This window comes from Prunus dulcis, chromosome 8 (genome assembly GCF_902201215.1).
Source record: "Prunus dulcis chromosome 8, ALMONDv2, whole genome shotgun sequence".
Taxonomy (NCBI): Eukaryota; Viridiplantae; Streptophyta; class Magnoliopsida; order Rosales; family Rosaceae; genus Prunus; species Prunus dulcis.
This window is the reverse complement of record NC_047657.1, coordinates 8,521,532-8,537,284: the sequence shown is the minus strand read 5'-3', so window position 1 is coordinate 8,537,284 and position 15,753 is coordinate 8,521,532. Positions and strand designations below refer to the sequence as shown.

At 35.8% G+C, this 15,753-nt stretch overlaps 1 protein-coding gene across 2 annotated transcripts; it reads left to right on the top strand.

Moving 5' to 3' along the window:
• Positions 1-8,744: 8,744 nt before the first annotated feature.
• Positions 8,745-15,693, top strand: LOC117612226 (threonine--tRNA ligase, mitochondrial 1-like). 2 transcript variants are annotated; one of them, XM_034340994.1, is made up of 20 exons: positions 8,745-8,987; positions 9,247-9,496; positions 9,591-9,680; positions 9,966-10,055; positions 10,208-10,282; positions 10,404-10,532; positions 10,637-10,726; positions 11,212-11,300; positions 11,388-11,484; positions 11,564-11,650; positions 12,286-12,370; positions 12,649-12,743; positions 12,924-12,956; positions 13,058-13,144; positions 13,580-13,672; positions 14,061-14,153; positions 14,245-14,469; positions 15,218-15,289; positions 15,367-15,438; positions 15,576-15,693. In XM_034340994.1, the coding sequence occupies exons 1-20, from the start codon at positions 8,866-8,868 to the stop codon at positions 15,669-15,671; spliced, it is 2,070 nt and encodes a 689-aa protein (XP_034196885.1). In that variant the 5' UTR covers positions 8,745-8,865; the 3' UTR covers positions 15,672-15,693. The 2 variants fall into 2 exon arrangements, with proteins under 2 accessions (XP_034196885.1, XP_034196886.1); XM_034340995.1 differs by lacking the exons at positions 12,924-12,956; positions 13,058-13,144.
• The last annotated feature ends 60 nt before the right edge of the window (positions 15,694-15,753 follow it).

The following is a 15,753-nucleotide window of genomic DNA, read 5'->3' as shown; positions in this document are numbered from 1 at the left end:
GTCAAAGTCAAAATTTTAAGAAAAAGGGCAAATAGGTCTTTTGTGCCCGACATTTGCCAAGTGTCGAACACGCACAGGGTTCGACTCGAATTCCAAAGCGGAATTTGATTCTGGTCCTGTCATATTCTGCTTGACTAGGGATCGCCTAAGAGCTATTCTGGTGATTTTAGGACATCAAAATGTTTCTGAAAATTTGTTGAGGTTTTCATATTATGAACAACCTAAGTTCCGCTTGATTCACCTATTTTGAACCACGTTTGTAACGAGGGAAATCTCGTTTCCCTTGTGAACTGCTTCTTTGAGTTGGAGTGAAGTCGAAAATTCTAGTTCTGCCTGTTTTGTTGAAACTGGATGGCTTTTGCATGTGACTGAGAGTTTTTGTTTTGATTTAATTTTTTGCCGTCCTTCTCCAGTTCACATCCTCTTGTATTTATAGAAATATGTATGATGACGATTCCTAAATATCTGGAGGGTATTTGCTGAAAAGTGTTCGCTCCAGCAAATAAGGGAGTAGTAGTTATTCTGACAAAAACCGGAATTAGATGTTTCACTAATGAGTGGTTTCCATTTTCACTTTCCACCAACTCCCCTGAATATCCTCTGTCCGTTTCTTGTTGACGTCTTGTTGTTGGAATCACGTGGGTATTGCGGAAAGAAACTCAACCCTTCTAGCTCTAGAGCTGCTGATTTGGCTTTGAATCGATAACCAACGGTGATGATCAAACTTCAAGCCTTTAAAAAATGTAATATGGAAACTGGGTAAAAATTAAGCCAATTAAATCCGAGCTTTTAGATTAAATCACCATTGGTGGTAATCTCTATGCCATGAAGATTAATTATGGTAATTGGTTTCATTTTAACTTCCCCTTTTTGAAATAACTTGGGCTAATCTCCAATTTTGGTAAATAGAGCCCAAGTTTGTTTTGTCAAAAATAGCCCAATAGCCAAATGGACCGGCCCGCAAAAATCAAGCCCAAACAGTGAAGATACTGGGGCTTGCTCTCCCTCTTTAAGATATAGAGTGTGATGGTTGGGGAAGAGAGATGGGAATTCATCGTGAATTTTCTCACTCATTTTAATGTTCATCTTTCCTGTCTCTCACTATGGAGGGATTATGAAAGTCATTATCAATTTCAGTTTTGGTTCTTTTATTTACATTTGTAGTCGATGATGGTGGAGACCTGGGGATGGGATTGCGGGGGCTAGCACTAGAAGGGTGGGTTCATTCAGTCCGTCAATGATGAATGGGTATTTTAGGAATAATGGTGGGTGTAAAGATGAAATTATGTTTTTTCAAATTCACATGGTGGGTGGGGAAATAAGATTGGGTGGGTGGGGGAGGGGGGGGGGGGGTGAGGCGATTTGCGTGTAGTTATACCCACGGTCTAAAATATCGGTGATATCAGAAATATCGGTAGTCCAAAAACACGGAAATTTCGATGGAAATATCGGGATATTATCCATATTGATAAAAATTGAATAAAAACCACAGAGATTGCAAGAAAAACTTGGAAATTTTTATTGAAACTTTGGAGGATGCTTATTTAGGCAATTATCTACTAGTTTATCACAAAAAATTGGAAGGAAATGCATTGCATGATGGATTTAACTAATTTAAGTTGATTATAGAGCGAGCTGACAAACATTGCGAGTGTAGAAAATATGTAGTAATTAATGAAAGATGATTAAACACACCACAATCATTTATATATAATGATTTACTACAGTATTTTACATATATATAGGAGCAGCGTGGTGGTTAAGTGCATGCAAAATTCGAAAATATGTAGTAATTAATAAAATAAGTTGAAACTTGAAAAGCAACTCGCAAGTATTATATATACTAGATTCCAGAGTTCATGTTCACAAAGTTATGAGCAGCATGGTGGTTAAGTGCCTGCAAATTTAGGAGTGGAGAGGGGTTCGAACCCCATTGTGTGCAAGAGAGTGAGTGAGTTTAAATTGTTTAATTTTTGAAAGTCTCGCAAGTAATATATATACTATATTCCATAGTTTATAATCACAGAGTTATGAGCAGCGTGGTGGTTAAGTGGTTGCAAACTTTCGGAGTGGAGAGAGGTTCGAACCTCACTGTGTGCGTGTGCGAGATTTTAAATTGTTTTGAAAGGGGCCTACCTAATTTGATATGTTAATATAAAATTATTAATATAAACATTTTATTTTAAATTTTCTTTTGGTCGAAAATGATATTCATTCAACACCTAAAGCAGGTGGGAGGGGGACAAATAAAGTCCAATACAACAGAATGCCCGAACCATCGATAACAAAGCAGAGAAGCAAAACAATTGCAATCTCATAGTGAAGAAATGGGAAACCTCCCGCGATATTATTATGTTGTAATCATTTTAAAAATTCCTCTCATTATGGCAACTACTGATGAAAAGATAAAACTAAATAATGCAGCAAGACGATGATAATGCGAAATAAAAGAGAACACCAAGAATTTAATGTGGTTGGGCAAAACACCTGCCTACGTCCACTGTGTTACCAAATTCTTTATATCAGGGAAAATACAAGTATAAGAATAAACACTCAAGAGTTTTGTACCTAAAATCCGAGCCCTAATCCACTAGGATACACCACTTGCACACCATCCCTCCAAACACCAATTCATAGCATTGGAATTGGAAAACCAAGCATACATTCATTTATACCGATGCTAACCATATCATCATCATACAATGGATGCATAATTAATATACCATGTAAAAAATACACCACATGCGTTACTTAGTTGTTGCGAAACCGTACGTCTTGCACTTAGGAGGGACACGACAACGAACACTTTGCACCTCAATCATTAGCTTGTTCAGGATATACCTTTGTGAGAATGTGAAGGTAAAAAGTCCCACATTGGAAAGTTGAGTAACCTAGCAAGGGCTTATAAGGAGTTGGATTACTTCCCTCATTGCCAATTGGTTTTGGGGTGGAACCTCAACTTCTTCCAACCTTATCGGTCACCTTCTTCAAGGGCCTCATCTCGTATGTGTCCAGCACAGCAGTGGCGAAAGAGGCAACCTGCATGAACATGAGTGCACATCCAAAATTAGACTTGAACAAGGTTAGGTCTTGCTCTTTCAAAGCATGATTGTATTGGCTATGAAGTCCTCGGCGTATCATAAAAGAGTGTTCACATTGCCAATTTGATTTACTAAACAAATCCAAAGGAAGTTAAGGAGAACGAATCTAATAACAAAGAACAAAAGAATTTAATTTCATACAAGAATTTAAAACCCACCAGCAAGCTGCAGATGACTCTTGACAAGGGAGCCAAATCAACCTGCATGGCCTCTCTAATTTGTTTTGGAGTAGCCACTGCACAACAAGAGAACACAAAATATGTGAAAAATTAAATAAATATAGAATATAAAATGACGAAAATGATAAATATTTTACCTCTGGTAAATCATCGATTCGATATTTGATCTGAACCATTAGGCTCTTTGAGACCAACACCATCTTCCTATTCAGACCATCTTCTTCTTCTTCTCCTTGGGAATCATATTCCTCATAAACCTTAACCATTCTAATATTCTTCTCTATGGAAGCCAAGCCAAGACCTATTTAGAAATTAGAGGAGAAAAGATGGTGGCTTTGTGCACATATTAACCCAGTCTTATGTGCTTTAATAGATGAAGTGCAATGTTCTGTAGGGGTGGTTTGTGAAAACAAAGGGGCTTGAATCTGTGTGCCAATTTGGTATTATGTTGACAGGTTTGATTTTATCTGGAAATAGGTGGTTTTGTCAAGGATCTGCTTGCTTTGCAATCTGGGCAGATTTCCATTTTGGTTGACAGGTGCATTTTGGCCATATGTTTCCAGGTCCATTAACCACCATGATTAAATATACAAAAGGAAGAAGGTGAGTCACGTATCTACTTCAACAAAAATTGTATGAGAGAAATATCACAACTATTGTCTACAGTATTATTGTACGGAACTTGTCATGTGTCTACAGAATTTTTAAAATTTTTCTGGATGAAAATACGAGGGTAACAACAATGTACGGAACTTGTCAACATAATGGCGGTACTTGACAACTACGTAAGAAAGTAATAAATCTGCCTACGACAACAACGATAGCATTAATTGGTTGATGTATTTAGAAATAATTGTACGACATCAAAAGCTTAATTTTTTTTATAGTGCAAGCGATAGTCTAAATTATAAGATAATGAGATTTTTCTCACACGCAAACAACTATGATAGCGTAGAGATCCAAACCAGAGACCTAAAAAAGCACTAAACTATCAAGAAAGTGTAATAGCATTGTCATGCTAATAGCGTGCAACTAATAATTGTGCCTAGCCTACAACAACAATTTATAGATGATGTGTTTTGTAATAATGGAAAGATATCAAAGCCTTAGGGCCGTTTGATAACTATTTCAATTTTAGTTTTTAGTTTTCATTTTTCATTTTTTGTGCTGGTATAGAGGAAAAAGAGGGATACTGAAAGTGAGAATGAGAGTGAAGATGAGATTGAGAAGGAAGATGAGAGGGGAGGAGGGAGGAAGGAGTAACAAAACTGGAACCAAAAACTAAAAACTGAAATCTATTTGAAATTGTTTTCACTCTTGCAAGTTTTTTCACTTTTGTTACTCTTCCCTCCCATCCTCTCCTCTCATCATCTCTCTCAATCTCATCCTCTAATCCATTCTTACTTTCATTTTCCTCGATACTCTACCATAAAAAATAAAAACTAAAAACTAAAATTAAATGGTTATCAAACGGACCTTAACTTTTCTGAATGAACAAGATTTTATTTAAATAAAACAAAATAGGTATTCCCAGCCCTGTACAAACAAACATTGTAAAACTACCCTAAAAATCTTTTCTAGAAAGGAAATAAAGTTAAAAAGAAAAACCCCACCTAACCTAAATTTTTTCATGTAGCATGCACAGCATCTAGTGTTATTTATTTCTTAGTATCCAGTGTGATTTATTCCTTAATAGATGCCTCCACGCATACAACCATTTCGAATACACAGCATTCCTGACCTAAATCCCTTATTAATGAAAGTTAAAGACAATTTTGTTGTATCAAATAATTGGTTAGGTTAGCTTATATATTGGACTGAGTTTTTCTAGAAGTTTTTGTGCTTACTTGACTAGTGTTATGTTTCTAGTCATCTGCACTGAAAAACTAATTAAGCATGTGCCTTGTTCACCTCAGTTTTAGCAACTATAGACCCTGTTCCATACATACTCAGATTTAAAAGCAGAAGAAAAAGCCTTGTCTCGGACAAGCTAGTTTCAATATTTGTTTTTAAAAAAAAAGGAAAAAAAAAGTGTTATTGTGTGTATTAAAAATAGTAATTACAAATGAGTTGATATAGTAATGGCAAAACACTAATTACATTATTTAATAAATAGTAATAATAAAAATTATAGAAAATTAGTTAAATACCCATTTCTAGACATAAAACTATAAATAAACCCTATACTATTTAATGTATATAAACACACCCAAAATAAACCCAAAAATCAACAATCGTATATTTTTTAATTTAATTAATACGATGAAATACCTTTATTACCCTTTTTAGCATTAAATTAGTTTTGGATCTCATTTAAAATCTATAGAATGCATAGAACATAAAAATTATTCAAAACCACTCCCTGAGGTTTGAAGCCTGAAGCCCCTCTCCTCCTTCAAACCCTCATCTCTCCTATGTTCCTATCCCTTCTTCCCTGTGCCTTCAAAGTAAACCAAATAGTCTCAGAGCCATGAACCAACACAAGGCCAACGAAACTTTAACAGATTAGCTGGTGAGGCAGCTCCTCCTTTGGAATTTAGTACCCATCTATGCTCTTGTTCTACAACAAATCTGTCCCGAAGGCTTCTAATGTCAGACCTCAATCTCTCTAGTGATTCGCATATGTTAATCGCACACGCCTTCTTCTTCTTAATGATGTTTTTTTATCTCCTATTTAACCCGGTTTATAATTACATTAAACTTAGTTTTTATAAGAAAATATATTTAAGAATTCATTATAATGATTAAATTTCAATATCACAAATTTAATATCTTATTAAGTATAGCCCAAATTCTAGTAACCTAAAAAAAATTTTGAAAGAGTATCAAAAGTTGATTTTAGATAGAATGAGAAAATCAAATAAAATCCATGGCACATGCATATAAATGACATATGAAGACATGCAAACAAATATATATCATATTCATGTTTATTGTAGACAATGTACATTAGCGAGAAAGGTCAACAGTAAATATAGCTATAAAACAACTTGGATAACATAGATAAATATAAGGTTTTCAAAATGTTGAGAAGGGTCAAGTGACCCTTGTGGGCCTTGATTGGCTCTGCCAATGGATACAGTGGCCTTGTAAAAACCTTCCTAGGACAACCTCATGAGATAGACCCTAGGAGAGAAAAGAGTATCACGCATGTCATGCACTAACAAGAGAGTCAGATTCAGGTCAATTTAGACCATTACAATAAAAAGAAAAAATCAAAAATGAAAACTAACACATTGACCTCCGATGAGAACTGCAACTATAGACCAACACAGTAGACCCACATGAGAGGACCGCAGAACATTCCAACTGTCAAAAGAAGCCTTTTATGAGCAAAATCATAGTCCTTTGACACCCACACAAACTGCAAGGCATACCATAGCAGAAATCAAGATAGAACACGCATGAGGAACATAAACAACAGTAAAAGACCCTTGAGAAGCACTCCACTTCAACTTAGAATCGGACAAAGAAATCCTCTTATGACCAAGCATAGCTCTTTGGTCGGCGCAGAGTAGAGAAAAACACCACATCACAACAACTACCACCAGCATCGTTGCTGCTGCCGCCATTGGAACATAGACAAAACATCAACCACCAGGGATCATAACTCTCTAGATGAGAGGCACAATCCAGCGTCACCACATAAACAACTATAAAAGGACTATGAGAGCACTCTACTTCAATTCAAAATCGGACAAAGAAAACCTCATATGACCAAACATAGTTCTTTAGTCTGTGTAGAGTATAGAAGAGCACCACATCCCAAAAACCACCACCAGCGTCTCTACTACCACTGTCGTTGAAACAGAGACAAAACATTAGCCATCAGGTATCACAACTCTCCCGATGAGAGACACAATCCAGCGTCACTATTGTCGCCCCGTCGAGACAAAGACAACACTAGCCACCTAGAACACTGCAAAAATAATCAAACAAAACAAACAGACAAACAGACCTAGATCCAAACAGATCTAGACTATCTAGGGAGGGGAAGAGGAGAAGAAGGGATAAGAGGAAGGGAAAAGATGTGAGAAAACGAAGGGATGGGCATTTGGTAATGTGAACAGGAGTTATCACAATCTCATCATATGTATTCAGAAAGTGACTCAAAAAAAAAAAAAAAACTGAAATAAAAAGAAAATGAAAAAAAATAAAGAAAATCAAAATTACTTGCTAAATTCTAATACCCCAAACTTAGAAATGAACATTATCCTCAATGTTTAAAAATTAGCCACAAGTAATGTCATAACAACAAATGAAAAGCAAATAAAAATCACAAAATACAAGAATTAAAATACAAAAATAAAAATTACAAAACAAACAAACAAAAATGAAACAGTAACCCCTAATCACACAGGCTTCCACAAACTGAAACCCAAAAAACTTTGAAGCCCAAAGCTCACAATTTCGAAACCCAAACTACGATGAAACCCGACCCATAATGAATTCTGAAGCCCACACATTTTTATTTTTAAATTTTGTATTTTTTTAAAATTAAAAATGAAATTTGAATTGGATTCTAAAACGTGGGTTCTGATGTCGTCTCCTGGTAAGTAACGGGCAACCAAGCAGGAGTAGTGGCGTGTCAACACAGAGCGGCGCTATAGGTCTACAAGCAGAAACTACAGGCCGCGACCACTTCAACTTTCACAACTTTTGAGCTCCAAAATTTTTTCTTTCATACAAATTATAACCAAAAAAAAACCCAAAAATTTCAAATGTGAGCTACCCCTTCTTATAAAATGGTTCAACCACTCGGTCATGGTTCACCCAAGGGCGCGATCATTATGCCCTAAGAAAAACTCGTCGTAACATATTGTGTTTAAATAAAACAAATAAAAAACTTCAAAGAAAAAAAGAGAGAAAAATTGCATACTACTTGTGTTTTTTTTTTAAAACAAAAAAAAAATTAGCTACAACATGCATGCAAATAAGTTTTCAATTAATAATGGTCATATAACAACAAAAACAAAAACTACATGTTCACGCATTCATTGGAGGACCCATAAGCATACAGCCTGCACAAGCTATGGGTTGAGTCTGGTTTGTACTAGAGCCGGCTTATGGGTTCAACTTCAAGAGGTATTGTTGGGTTGCTATCTTGCTTGACTGATTATGTCGTCATTGTTTGGAAGGAAGAACTTCCGTCCACGACTATCGTGAATAAATCAAATTTGGATAAATTATTCAGTCGGCTTTTCAATTTTTCTCTTCCTAGGACTTTCAATTTATCGTGAATAAATGAGATTTGTTTTAATAAGGGTGGCTTCCGTTAAATAATCGACAACCGAAAAAATTCAACTAAAAAATAAAATTAGAACAAAAACAGAACTAATTTTTTAATTAAGGGAAAGTAATTCAATTTAACTTATTTATTTTAGGCGGGAAAGGGAAAGTACTCCGTACATGCACATTATCTCTCCCAACCAAACCTGGATTCCTATTGTCAAAAGAAAAAAAAGAAGGGTATAAGACTCTAAGCCATGACACCAAAATCGCAGCCACCATCAGCCTCCAGCCACATCGCAGATCCGCCAGTCATATATCTGCTCCTCCTTCCAGTCGAGCAAAAGTGAACGGCCATGGAGTTCCACTCCAAAGATTACCTTATGGTCGACATTCCTAAGCGCAACAAACTCTTTGAGTCAATTCAGGCAGAACAACGTGCTGCTCGACAGTCTCTCCCCTCTTTCGATCCTATCAGGTAAACCCTAAACTCCTTTTTGTACTACCTGACATATGAGTACCAAGCAACTCCTAAAGTAGTATGATTTTGAATTCATTACCTGCACCATTCATTAGCTACGTTGTCCTTTTGAATTCATTGTGATAAAGATCAAGCTTGTTTATTTCAAAATAAACTGACGCATCTTAATGAACCATAATAAAAGTGGATAACTTGTAAGTACATGCGATGGTAAATTCCTTCTCTTAAGTAACTAACTGCTGTTGGGGTTTTTCAGGATTACATTGCCGGACGGGAAGGTGAAGGAGGGCAAAAAGTGGATAACTTCCCCATTCGAAATTGCAAGTGAGATTTCAAAGAGTTTGGCTTCCAACGCTTTGATTTCTGAGGTCAATGGGGTTCTATGGGACATGAACAGGCCTTTGGAGGGCGATGCTGAGCTGAGGATCTTAACATTGGACTCATTCGACAACAATGAGGATGTCCGCCACACTTTCTGGCACTCTAGCTCCCACATTCTTGGACAGGTAGGTACCAAGAGTTATTGTCGAGATTTTTGGTTTTGGTTTACTGTATGATTTGATTTGGGTTGGATGCATTACAAGTTTCCATATCCTGCAGGCACTTGAGATGGAGTATGGATGCCGTCTCTGCATCGGTCCGTGTGCCAGAATTGAAACAAGACTCGATTTGTGTACCACTAGCAAAGAGGTTTTTAAATAATCGTACTAGTAGTTAGTTTAAATTTAACATGTTATACTTTTTCTGTATATTTTGTCACCTTCTTTGGTTGACCAATATGTTGCATGGAAGTTTGTTTGCGTATGTGGTTTCCTTCGCGTGCAATTCAACTACTAGGATAGTTCAAGTTTTGTGGTCCCAGTTTTGAGAAATGTTATCTTTTTATGGTCTTCTAAAATATATTTCATGGTTTTGCTATGTATTTTAGTGGTTTCTCATTTGGTTCCCTTATGGAATGATTGAATTCAATCGCAGGGTTTTTACTATGATGCATTTCATGGAGATTATGGCTTGAATGAGGAACACTTTAAGAAAATCGAATCAACAGCAGAGATGGCTATTAAGGTATTGTTTGTTTTCTTGTAATAGAATTCATGTAAACTTGTTGTATGGAGGAAACTGTTGCTTCTTGATTGTTTGCAAAATGGTAACACTTTCAACATTTTTCTATTTTTGGATTCAATCCTTGACTGGTTAGTTGTAATATATTTCCCTAGGGGAAACAACCTTTTGAACGCATTGAAGTATTAAGGGAACAAGCCCTTGAGATGTTTTGTGATAATAAATTCAAGGTAAGGAAAGATGCTTAGTTTTGTTTCTAATAAATAGATTGATTTTTTTAAAAACTACTTTTCGCACATGCGTTCAAAATCGATTTAAGATTTTATTTTTTCTTTGGCATATTTTAATCAGGTTGAAATCATCAATGGTCTTCCAGCAGACAAAACTATCACTGTATATAGATGTGGCCATTTGGTTGACTTGTGTCGCGGACCCCATATACCAAATGCATCATTTATCAAAGCATTTAAATGTTTGAAGGTATGTGTTCTATGCGGGTTAGAGCCGCAATTTGTAACATTTTCTATCATCTTGTTATTAATGTATTGCGTGTCTGTATTTAACTCATGAATTTGCAATCCCAGGCTTCTGCAGCCTACTGGAGGGGTAACAAGGATCGTGAAAGCTTACAGAGAGTTTATGGAATATCTTATCCTGATAAAAAACGTTTGCAGGTGACATTATGTTTTTGACATTCCATAACTTTGGTTTTGGTTTTCTTATCTGCTTTCTTGTATCAACTATTTTGACTGCGTTTCTGAGTGTTTGTTAAAAATAAAGTTTCTTGTACAAATTGGTGCACTAATTCCTTTAATTGACATCAAAAGGAAAAGTGCTCATAGCTGTTCCGCTTTATGAATTGGTGGATTTCAGGGTATTTAAAAAAATAAAAAATAAAAAAAATCAGTGCTATGTCAACTGAAAATAAATGGTGCCGTATGAAGTGCAATGATTTCAAGCAATACAAGTTGGTGTAATTTTATTAAAGGAATGATGTTGAGGACATGAACTTTTATACCCTATCCAACATAAATTAACATTGTAAATCACAGTGCAATATTACAGGCCTCCAGTCTTTGAAAAGTCAATTTGTAATGGTCAGATTATTATACTTATTGAATTACTTGATTTTCTTACTAACATATACCTTTTCCTGCAGACACATATGCATAAGCTAGAAGAAGCAAAAAAATATGACCACAGAGTGTTGGGTAAAAATCAGGAACTTTTCTTTTTCGACCCAGTTAGGTATGTATTGAGTTCATATTTCTTAACTTTTTGAACTGACCAAGAGTGAATGATTTCCATTTGATTATTTCCACTTGTCAATTGCAGCCCAGGAAGTTGCTTCTTCCTCCCTAAAGGGGCTCGGATTTATAATAAATTAATGGAGTTCATAAAGAACCAGTATAGAGAGAGGGGATACGAAGAGGTTGGTAAATAAATATTCAGTTGTTGCATTACCCGATTATCTTTAAATAATATGCTCATAGTTTTCTTTACTTTGGTAGGTTATATCACCAAACTTGTACAATATGAAACTCTGGGAAACATCTGGCCATGCTGAAAAATACAAAGACAATATGTTTTTGGTGGAGGTTAGTTTTGACATGACTTGATACCATTGTGTTTGTTTATGTTGAAGCAACTGTATGCTTAAAAGTAATCTAACTGTGAGGGATCAAGTACTGGGAAGACAGATTGATGGATAAACATAAAAATAAGGTCAATACACAGTAAATGATCAAGTAGTCAAATTGGGAATCAGTGCAAAGAGTACAAACGTATATTTGAAATTTTTTTTTTTTTTGAAAAAGAGGAAAAACTGACTTAAAAATCCCTAAATCTATGCAAAATTGAAGTACCATTAATGTGCATATTGGTAAACAACACTAATTAGCAGTATTTTTGGAATATGAAAAAGTACAATAAATAAGGTTTTAAACTTAATTAGGTAACTTGATGAGTTTGAAGGGGAAAATTCATATTTACTAATTTATTTTATTATTCTTTCTCTTCTGAGTGTATATGAATGATACCAAATATTGGATAATGTCATGAAGAAGAATTCTCTGTTGCTCAAACAGTAAAACAATATGGAAATTATAGTATGAAATTCAATGCAGATGATTGATTGAGATCATCATCTACTAGTTATGCGGTGTAAATGAACTGGACTAAGTTTATCTTGATTTTGTATCCTTTTATTTGACGAAATCAAGTTCCACTGCAGATTGAGAAACAGGAGTTTGGATTAAAACCAATGAACTGCCCAGGGCACTGTGTAATGTTTCAGCATAGGAACCGTTCTTATAGAGGTATTTTTTTTTCTTTCTTGAGCTTTTTATTCACTTGAATTGCTCAATAGAATTTTCTATTGTCGATATGGTTTGACGCATAGGCTGCCACACTATTATGTTTAGGAATAGTTAATGAAACTCTGTGTACTTGTAGCATTAGTCTTTTTATATACTTAGTTTTCAACAATCATCTTTTGTAAATAGTTTCTTGACCCTGGTAAAACTGTGGTAGACCATCTTTTGCTGTTAAGGACTTGAACTTGTTACTTATGTGTGCGTTTGATATTTATGCAAAGAACTACCTCTACGAATGGCTGATTTTGGGGTGCTACATCGGAATGAGGCCAGTGGCGCACTCACTGGATTAACACGTGTCAGGAGATTCCAGCAGGTATACTTTGATTTTTTCTTTTTCTTTTGGTTCTAGGAATTTACGATATATATATATATATATATCAAACGCCTACAATCTGTCTCCACCAAGATAGTTTAGTGATGTTAATGTTGTAGGTTTGTATAGTTAGAGTATTAGTACCAGTTCCCAGCATTATTGACGTTCTTTTTGGTACAGGATGATGCTCATATCTTCTGCAGGGAGTCCCAAGTGAGTTGACCTTACTCACATACCTCCTGACATTTTACTTTTGTTTTTGTATTTTTGCGGTTTCGTTTTGCTCATAGTGCTATTATGTCTCTGTGTTTCAGGTGAAAGATGAAGTGAGGGGTGTCTTAGAGTTTATCGAGTATACCTATAATATATTTGGCTTCACTTTTAAACTGAAACTTTCAACAGTAAGGTTCTTGATCCCTAATGTTTGAAGAGCTGAACATGTAGTTTTTCTTTTTACTTTTCGGTAGTGAAGTGTCATTGTTCTTCCTCACAAGTTGTCGGCCTAAGCTGGAAGTTTGAATTATATATTTCTTTTGCGTATTTTCAAATTTAAAATAGACGACAAATACTCTCATGGGAATATCTTATCGGTCTTGTTCTAGATATAGCTTCTATTTTGTTAGTGTGATGTTTGGATTTGGATTTGGATTTTTTATTTTATTTGATCATCACCTAGTATTGATAGTCTGATTTTACATTTTAACTCTTTGGGTATGGGTCGCTTCTAATTATTTTGGTACTGCATGATGCCATGAGTTATAATTGTCTGTATCTATCTCCCATCTAGGAAGTATGGGGAATTCATAATTATTCTGCCTCGTACGTTTATGTTGTAGATGCCAGAAAGCCACATGGGAGACTTGGCAACATGGAAGAAGGCTGAGGCTGCTCTTAAAGAAGCTTTAATTGAGTTCGGCAAGCCCTGGGAGGTACTTTTACTTGATACTCTAAATGCACGTAAGCATCTAGCTGATTCTTCCTTTGGCAGCTAATGATCATAAAATTCCCGTGGAAGAAAATTGATCCAATTTTCATTGTGCACTAGTGTAGTTGCTTGCTTTTTGTTTTTGTTTTTCCTTTGGTTACATTGGAAACCTATGACATCCTAACTGATCCCCCCACCCAGCCTTACCACCTGGGCCAACCCCAAAGGGCTTCTAGCTTATTTATTTTTGGCTCAGTGGGTTAAAAACTTGACGAAGCTCAGTCAGTGGAGTTTTCATAATTGGCTTAGCTGGAACTCTGAACCAGATGGATTGGTTTGGAATAGCTAGATTGTGTCTGGAGTGTGGTTACATCGGTAGTCATGTTGTGCAGGTGAATGAAGGGGATGGTGCATTTTATGGACCGAAGATAGATATCACTGTATCTGATGCATTGAACAGAGATCATCAGTTGGCAACATTACAGGTATATGATGATCACTTTTTTTTTCGTTTCATGATCTCTTTACGTTTCATTTTGTTGCTGTTACCATTTTGGAAAAATGCTGTGGTTGCAGCTTGATTTTCAACTTCCCGACCGCTTTAAGCTGTATTACTCAGCAGAGGGTGAAGACGGCAAGATGGAAAGGCCTGTTATGATACACAGAGCTGTTTTAGGTTCTGTTGAGCGTATGCTTGCTGTACTGTTGGAACACTACAAAGGGAAATGGCCCTTCTGGCTTAGTCCACGTCAGGCAATTGTTTGCCCTGTGTCGCATACAGCCCTGCCTTATGCTCTACAGGTTGGTTTTTCTTTCTTTCATTTTTTATTTCTTTCATTTTTTATTTGTACTTTTCCCTTCTTTGGATAGACTGTTTTGCTCGAGTGTAGCTTGTCTAGCGTAAGGCTATGAGCCATGAATTTATATTTATTTATCAGGCTGGTTCATCTTGCGAGCCAATCGCCATATTTCCTCAGTAGCCTCTCTCTTAGTGGCCAATTGCTTGCCAAGCTAGAGTGGCTTACATTGTTTTAGTTCTATTTTTGACATTTTTGGTTGTCGGAGATACATTTAGCAAACTACCAATCAAACTGTCTAACATAATATTGTCCGTGGAGAATGAAGATTTAGATCATGGAGTTATGGTTAAAGTCTTGCCTCTTTCTCCAGATTTCATCGCCTCTCTATCATATCTACTTTCTTTATATGTTTTTGAAGTGAAATCTAGTGAGTTTTATATTAGGTTTTTGTACTGAAGTACACTTTATTTAGATGCACAAATTCACTTGCTAACCGGTGAAGGAAACTGATCCAACCCAACCCCTCTTTCGTTAGATTAGGGTTTTGTTTTGCTTTTTTTTAAATAGTTCTTTTGGGTTTGTTTGGTTTGTCTTCGGTTGATAATTTAGGAAACTGATGATCTGAAAATATGTTTTTAATTATTGATGTTATGAGTTGTACAAAATGCTTGTTGTTACTAATGGAGTAGAATATCTTTAACCTTAAGTCCTAGCTAAATTAAAAACTGCATGCGTTTGCATTTTTGTAGGTACGGGATCAGCTTCATCAAGCTGGTTATTATGTCGATGTGGACACAAGTGATAAAACAATTCAGAAAAAGGTGAGCATTCATAACTTGGGTAAATGCAGGATTTGATGCCTTGTGTTTGTTTACTGATAATGCTCTTGTTTTTGCAGGTACGACAAGCTCAGATGGCACAGTACAACTACATTTTAGTTGTGGGTGCGGAGGAAGTTCAAAATGGACAGGTCCGTTTTTCTTTTTTTTCGTAATTTTGTAATTTTTGTTTATGCTGCTGCCCATGGTTCTTTGTTGTAAGTTAAACTCTGCCATGGAAGTCTTCTAGTGAGAAGTTAGTCTGTGATCCATCCTCTTATGGTTTCAGGTTAGCGTAAGGGTTAGAGATAAGGGTGATGTGACAGTAATGAGCATGGAGGGCCTACTACAACACTTCGACGACCAAGTTGAAGCTTTCCATTAGGATGTCCCTTCATTTTATTATTTATTTTAGTTTAGCTCTTGGAAACAAATTTTATTATGGTTCATTAAAACTTCACTAGGTC

Coding starts and splice junctions, on each gene's coding strand:
- LOC117612226 (XM_034340994.1), top strand. CDS start 8,866: ATGGAGTTCCACTCCAAAGATTACCTTATGGTCGACATTCCTAAGCGC. Junction 9,497..9,590: donor GCTCCCACATTCTTGGACAG/GTAGGTACCAAG, acceptor CATATCCTGCAG/GCACTTGAGATGGAGTATGG. Junction 10,727..11,211: donor CTGATAAAAAACGTTTGCAG/GTGACATTATGT, acceptor CTTTTCCTGCAG/ACACATATGCATAAGCTAGA.